The 7,573-nt window shown below is 57.5% G+C and overlaps 1 protein-coding gene across 2 annotated transcripts; it reads left to right on the top strand.

Annotated features, from left to right (window-relative positions):
• Positions 1-3,093: 3,093 nt before the first annotated feature.
• Positions 3,094-7,573, top strand: PLA2G3 (phospholipase A2 group III; the record flags this gene model as incomplete). Of its 2 annotated transcripts, none has more annotated exons than XM_079717077.1 (7): positions 3,094-3,607; positions 4,626-4,758; positions 5,014-5,148; positions 5,444-5,751; positions 6,377-6,506; positions 6,615-6,731; positions 7,360-7,573. In XM_079717077.1, 7 exons carry the CDS (start codon positions 3,094-3,096, stop codon positions 7,571-7,573), a joined length of 1,551 nt encoding a protein of 516 aa, XP_079573203.1. The 2 variants fall into 2 exon arrangements, with proteins under 2 accessions (XP_079573203.1, XP_079573202.1); XM_079717076.1 differs by having other exon boundaries at positions 6,347-6,506.

Raw genomic sequence — 7,573 nt, 5'->3', positions numbered from 1 at the left:
CCCCAATCCACTGTGTGACTATCGACAAGTCACCTCTCTTCTGGGGCTTCACTCCATCCATCTCGACAATGGGATGAGAAGCCCTGCCCTGCCTGTCTCCCCAGGGAGGGGCAGGGGTTGTGAGCATCACATGAGATTATGGCTGGGAAAATGTGAACAGGAAAGAGTGGGATTTGCTGGGTCCTGGGCCTGGGGTCAGGATGTGGAGGGGGAGAGGGACAGAGAAGGGAGGAAGAGAAAAGATTAGGAGAGAGGGAGACACACGCATGCACGTGCACACACACACACACACAGGGGAACAAAGAACAGAAAAATGCAAGAGACAGAGAAAGAGGGAATGAGTGAGAGAGAGAGAGAGAGACGATAAAAGGGAGGCTTCAGTGAAAAACTGTGAAGAGAGACAGGAGAGAAAGACAGAGAAAGAAATGGAGAGAGAAAATAAGATGGGGAGTTAGAGACAGAGAGAAAGATGGAAGCGGGGGATGGAGGAGACAGAAAGAAATTATGAGAATCAGAGTCAGAGAGGGAAAGCGACTAACAGCCAGAGAGGGATGGGTGAGGAGCCAGGAGACAAAGGGTTATGGGGATGGATGGAGACAGACAGGGAGAAACAGTCTGACAGGGAGGGCGGGAGGAGGGAACGCCTTCTCCCACGGACCCCCACCCTGCACTCCCCACTGTCACCCACTGTGCACCCTGCCGCACCCCAGACAGGTGGGGACCCAGAGAAAAGCCCCGGCCCCTCTGTCATTAGGGCTCAGCTGGCCCTGTCCTGTCCTGCTGGTTTGGCTCCCAACATCCTCCGTTCCCAGGCCGCTGAGGGGCACCCCACTGGGAGGCAGGGCTCTGGAGCCTGTCCTTTAGGCTCACTGACGTGGCCACTGGTTAATCTGAAGGGAAAACCCAGTGACACCCTCCCCTGAGGCCCAGGCAGGCCCCAGCCTGCCTCCCTTTGGGGCCCAGGCAGGAAGAGACCTCAAAGGTCAGCTCCACTGTACCCCTCACTGTACAGAGGAGGAAACCATGCTCCGAGAAAGGCAGGGACAAACCTGCAGCCACTTAGCCAGGCAGTGGCCTAACCAGGACTCGCTGTCACAGATACTGTGGCCCCAAAACCTTTGAGACTTGCTTTCTTCTGCGTAAACTGCTTCCTGCCCAGGGGTGTCCTGAGCCGTCAGTAACAGTATTTCGAATGCCAGGCACTGTGCTGAGAGTCCTGTGAAATGGCTGCTGTGAGTATGCCCATCATACAGATGAAGAGACTGAGGCTCAGAGAAGTTGAGACTTCTAAGCCTGAAGCCACACTGTGTCATGACCCAAGCTAGGTCCATCTGACCTTGAAAGTTGGGTTCCTGCTGTGGCACCTCCCAGCCTCCCTGGGTTGTTCACCAGCAGGAAAGGGCCCTGTAATATGGAAAAGGAGGGCAGAGGTGGGAAGTTGAGTTGTAAGTATCCAGCTTCCCCAGATGGTTGGAAGTTGAATAATACATCAGCTTTGAGACACAGGAGCATCTGCTGGGTGTAACCCCTCCCTGTTGGACAGACCACCCCTGTCTCTTGAGGTACACACAATGCCTGCTGTGTTCCCTAGGTGACTGCAGTCCAAGGATGGAGATGGCTGCAGACACAGCCCCCTAGGCCACCTCTGATCCTCTGGGGACCACAGTTCCTTCACGCCCAGAGCACCAGCCCTGCCCAGTGTTGCTTTCTTTTTTTTAAATTACTTAATTAATTAATTATTTTTATTTTTGGCTGTGTTGGGTCTTCATTGCTGTGCGTGGGCTTTCTCTAGTTGCGGCGAGCGGGGGCTACTCTTCGTTGCGGTGCGCAGGCTTCTCATTGCGGTGGCTTCTCTTGTTGCAGAGCACAGGCTCTAGGTGCACAGGCTTCAGTACCTGCAGCACGCAGGTTCAGTAATTGCAGCACGCGGGCTCTAGAGCGCAGGCTCAGTAGTTGTGGCGCATGGACTTAGTTGTGGGATCTTCCTGGACCAGGGATCAAACCCGTGTCCTCTGCATTGGCAGGCAGATTCTTTTTTTTTTTAAATTAATTTATTAATTTATTAATTAATTTATTTTTGGTCGCATTGGGTCTTCATTGCTGCACGGGCTTTCTCTAGTTGTAGTGAGCACCACTCTTCGTTGCGGTACACGGGCCTCCCATTGTCGTGGCTTCTCTTGTTGCAGAACACGGGCTCCAGGCGCGCGGGCTTCAGCAGTTGTGGCGCACAGGCTTAGTTGCTCTGTGGCACGTGGGATCTTCCCGGTCCAGGGCTTGAACCCATGTCTCCTGCATTGGCAGGTGGATTCTTAACCACTGCGCCACCAGGGAAGCCCCAGTGTTGCCTTCAAAGTCTGCTCTGGTTGTGTCTACACCATCTATCAGACCAGGAGGGCTGCTGCCGGGCCATGCCTGTGCTTGGGGTCCCAGGAAGTGGGGAGCTGAATATGCTGAGTGCCTTTCTTAGAACCAGGACTGGGAAGGGAGAGCACCCAGGTGGCGGGGGGGTGGGGCATGGATGCTCCCTTTCCCAGAAGCCTCAGAGCCTCCCGGGGGAGGGGTGTGGCCACAGAGCCCCAGCCCTGCCCTTACCTCCTTTACCCAGCTTTGGCAGAAACCCATGGCTCTCTGCCAGCTTCATGGAGGTGGGCTTGGCGGCCATCCCTGGGATGGGGGGATGACCAGTTCTAGGAGCCTCCTCTGAGCCCCCAAACCCTCTTCCCTCCCCAGGGAGATACAGATCCCCTTTCTGGCCCCTGCCCCCAGGGCTTTGGCTCCTACCATCCCCATCCAGGCAAGGCTGGTGGCAGGTGACTGGAAGGCGTGGAGAAAGGCAGGCCAAATGGGGGCGTGGGCCCCGGCCAGTGTACTCCTCAGCCAATCAGCGGCCTGCCCAGCCGGTGGATTCAGTTACAAGCCCCAGATCACCCCATACTCCAACCTCCTTCCTACTCCTCCCAAAGCTCCATTCATTGGCCCCGCAGCACCGGGTCGGCTGGGCTCGTTTCCGCTCAGCTACAGAGCTGCTGCCTCGTGGGCCCACCAGGGTAGGATTCCCGGGGGCTTTGTCTGACTGGGCTGGGCCAGGGCAGAATGGGGGTTCTGGTGGTGCTCTTGGGGGTGCTGAACTTCCTGGGGGCAGCTCTGGGGGGCTCCCCTGCCCTCCACTTGCACAGCACCTCCTGCCACTTGGCCAGACCCATCTCTGGCAGCCCTTTGGGGTTCCTTAGCTTCTTGGGCAAGGATGCCCAGGGATTAGCCCTGTTCCATGCCCACTGGGATGCGCACGGGAGGCTGCAGGTGTGCAGCCGGCAGGATGAGCCAGAGCTCACTACAGCCTTCAGTACCCTCTGTGCTGGTGAGATCACCCGGGACTCCTTCATCCACACCCCTGGACCTGAGCTGCAGAGAGCCCTGGCCACCCTTAAGAGTCAGTGGGAGGCCTGCAGAGGGCCTGCCGAGAGTCCAGCAGGGACCAGGGAGAAGCGAGCAGTAGGGCAGAGTGGAGCGCCTAGCATGGGGAACCAGCGGGTGAAGAGAGGCTGGACCATGCCTGGCACACTGTGGTGTGGAGTCGGGGATTCTGCCGGGAACTCCTCGGAGCTGGGTGAGCCATCGGTGTGTGGACAGGGGGGCTGGTGGGGGGGGGAATGCAGCCTTTAGCCCTGGTACCCACTCTCCCAGGCTGTGTGCCCTGAGGAAGTGACTTAGCCACTCTGACTCTCAATTTCCTTATCTGTAAAATGGGGTGACCATAAATCTCATCATGGGATGCTTAAATGTGGTTATAGATGGGAAAGGTCCTACTCACACCTGGGAGGCCTCATTAATTACCATCTGAGGAAGGAGGCTGGCTGGGATGGATCCAGGGTCAGCTGAGCCAAGAAACCATTACCCAAGAGGAGGCTTTATGGGTACAGGGTGCCCAGTGGAGGGGACGCCGAGACCCAAAGGCCTGGGTTCAAATCCCAGCTCAGCCCTTCCGAGCTGAACGAGTCACCTCCCCTCTCTCAATCTGTTTCCTCACCTGTACAATAAACGTGACACCTCCTTCCCAGGGCTGCTGTGTGCTTGGGTGTGGGAAGTGCCAGGCATTTGGGAGATGCTCAGTAAAGGGCATCATTGCTCAGGTGGTGAAAAACATGCATGGCTTTTTTGCACTCTCGGTACAGCTGTCAGTGCGTATGCGTGGAGGGCTGGGAGGAGGACTTGGCACTTGAGTTGGAGCAGGTTGGCATCCTGACAATGCCTCATTGTGCCAGCGAGATTGCACCCTGCTGTTTACCATTCCATTCCACACATATTCATAACTTTGGAGTTTCACTTGGGGTGTGAGCCTGAGAACTCTGGAGGCAGACACCAGTTCACCTGAGGAAGATCTTTCCGTGGGCAAGGGTTCATGTGTGGGCTGCCTGGCACTTGGAGTTGCCCAACAGAGGCTGTACCTGGGTGTTCTCTTCAAGCTTTGGAACTGTGAGTCCCACAGGGGGAGGCCTGAGGCCACCCAGGTCATCTGTATCAGGGCTGGGATGAGAACCAGGTCTCTGCTCCCAACACCACGCGGGCATAGCCGGCATGTGGTGCCCACGACCCTGCTGAGCTGGTGCCCCCTCCGCTTCCTGCAGGGGTCTTCCAGGGCCCCGATCTCTGCTGCCAGGAACATGACCGCTGCCCACAGACTGTCTCACCCTTCCAGTACAGCTATGGCATCCGAAACTACCGACTCCACACCATCTCCCACTGCAACTGTGATGCCAGGTTGGTGGTGGGCAGGGAGGGCTGGGAGCTCGGGGTGGGATTATCCACCGGGATTACCTGGTGCAGAGTCTAGGATTCCAGAGAATCCTAAAGGATCAGCCAGCCAGAGTCCACTGTGCAGTGGGAAAGCTGAGGCCTAACAGGAAAGGGGACACTTGGACCCCAAATCACCTGGCTGGTAGTGACCAGGTGGTCTGGGAGAGGAGCCAGGTAGCTCTCTGTGGTCCAGGGACCTGAGTGCTGGCTCTGGGACAGGTTCCAGCAGTGCCTGCATAACCAACGGGATTCCATCTCCGACATCGTGGGCGTGGCCTTCTTCAACTTGCTGGCAATCCCCTGCTTCGTGCTGGAGGACCAGGAGGCCTGTGTGGAGTGGTACTGGTGGGGCGGGTATGTGGCTGTCCCTTTCGAGCCCCTTCCCAGCCAGTTGGGAGCTCGGGCTCCAAGCCTGGGAGGGAAGCCTTTCTGTATGTCTGTCCTCCAGGGAATGATGCCTCGCCCTCCCTGTCTTCTCCTCAGGGTGGGGCCCAGGATGCAGACTGCTCCCTGGGTGCCCTGCAGGACCCAGCGGGATGTGGGATGAGGGGTGGGACTGGCAGAGCCCTGATCTCCATGGAGATGAACCTGGGGACTTCTGGGAGGGGGGATTCTGGGTTACCAATTGCCACCATGTGCTACCTCCCAGGTGTAGAACATATGGCTCTATATCCCTCGCCCGTCTCCAGCCCAGGACCTTCTACAATGCCTCCTGGAGCTCCCTTGCCATCCCCCTGACTCCCAGTCCTCAGAACCCAGCACCCAGCAAGCCTCGGTGGATTCAGCACCCTCAGAAGTGGCCAGCACAGCAGAAAGAGTCCAAGTACCCCAGCCAAGCCAACGCCACAGCTCTCCAGGCCCCTGTGGCCTCCCCTGGGCCTGATGTGGCCTCCATAGTCCAGCTGGAGGTCACTGATTCAGGCCTCCAGGGACTATGGCATGGCCTAAAACCTCAAGGTGAGCTCAGAACCTAACCTTGGGGGCTCCTGATGTAAGGAGGTGTCCCTGACTCTGTTCAGGGTGGGGGCCCCCTATGTTGCTTCCTTTCCTGCTCTGAACTCCTTCTGGGGTCTCCCAACCTCTCTCCTGCTGCAGCCAGAGGGATTTTTGTAAGCTCCAAACTTGTCCATGGCACTCCTCGCTGAGGCCCCACCATGATGTCCCAACACCCAGGGGTTGTCGAGTCTGGTCCTGCAGATCCTACTCCCCAGTCGAAACTCCAGTTCCACAAACTTCATTTGGTTCTTCAAAAGCCACTTGCTCTCTCCCACTGCTGGGCTTTTGCACATGCTGTTCTTGCTGCCTGGAGAACTCTCCCTGACTCTTCCCCTCTTCCAGCCTCAGCTTAGAAGCCTCTGCCTCCAGGAAACCTTTTCTGACCACTCTCGACTCTCTGGGCTTCCCCATGGCAGCACTGCTCTGTGTGTGTGTGTGCATGCACACGCGTCTCCTATGTGTGAGGTACTCTGAAGGCACAAAGGGCATGAGATGGAAGCGACACTGTGTGTGGGGGACAGAGCATGTGTGCCGGATGGCAGTGGGCATCGGACAGGGCTCCTCTCACCACCACACCTGCCCCCAGGTGCCCGCCACGCCTGCCGCAGCTTCCGCCGCCTGGACCAGTGTGAGCACCAGATCGGGCCCCAGAAGACCAAGTTCCAGCTGTTCAACAATGCCCGTGAACCCCTCTTCCACTGCAACTGCACACGCCGGTGAGGCCTGCTTGGACCCTTGGGGGTAGGCTGCCTGTTGCCAGGCACTGGGGAGGGACACCTGGCTGACGAGGCCCTGCCCCAGCCTGAGCCTGCCTCTGCCCTCAGTCTGGCACGCTTCCTGAGGCTCCACAGCGCACCTGTGGGCGCCAACATACTTTGGGAGCTGCTGGGCATGACCTGCTTCAAACTGGCCCCTCCACTGGACTGTGCTGAGGGCAAAGGGTAAGTGACATCAGGGCCGGGAGGGATGGGGGACTTCCCAAGGGGTGGGTTGCCTCTGCTGCCTTTGTGCACCTGGGCTGAGAGGGTGATGGAGGGGGTCAGGGGACCCCTGAGCTCCACTGTCATCATCCCTGTGTTCGGCTCTGCAGTTGGCCCATGTAGGTTGCATCTCAACTCTGTCATTTACTTCCTTTGTGACCTTGCAAGCTGAATAACCTCTCCACACCTCTGTTTCCTTACCTATAAAATGGAGGTAGAAGCCAAGGAAGTGGCGTGTGTGACGTACATAGGCTAAGGCCTGCAGGACACATAGTAAAACACCTGCTTAACTCTTACCCCATAATCCACAATTTCAATTCTGATTCTCAAAACTAACTCTGTTACTTTTCCTATTTCACAGGTAGGGAAACTGAGGCCCAGACTGACCCAGGTTTCTGCAGCCAGCTAGTGGCAGAACCTGGGCCTTTGGGTGCCAACCCAGGTTTATTCTGCCCCCTGCTAGGTGTAACAGCCACCCACCCTCCCGGCCCCAGCCCTGCTCCTCTCTGGGCCTTGGTCACCCTCTCTGCAGATTAGGGTGGGATTCTTGGCAGTTATGACCACCTGCCCCACTTTTCTCTCCTCACAGCTGTTCCAGAGACCCCAGGGCCATCAAGGTGTCAGCTCGGCACCTGCGGCGACTTCAGCAGAAGCAACTCCAGCTCCAGGGGACAGGCACAGACAACAGGCAGGCATGGACTTCAGAGCACCCAAAGGCCCCCATGTCATTCTATGACCGGTGCCTGCAGCTGACCCAGGGAGCTGGAGGACCTGAAGGACAGCAGAAATCCTGGAACCAGTGA

The sequence above is a fragment of the Hyperoodon ampullatus genome (assembly GCF_949752795.1).
Source record: "Hyperoodon ampullatus genome assembly, chromosome: 13".
Taxonomy (NCBI): Eukaryota; Metazoa; Chordata; class Mammalia; order Artiodactyla; family Ziphiidae; genus Hyperoodon; species Hyperoodon ampullatus.
This window is presented reverse-complemented; position numbering and strand designations above follow the sequence as displayed.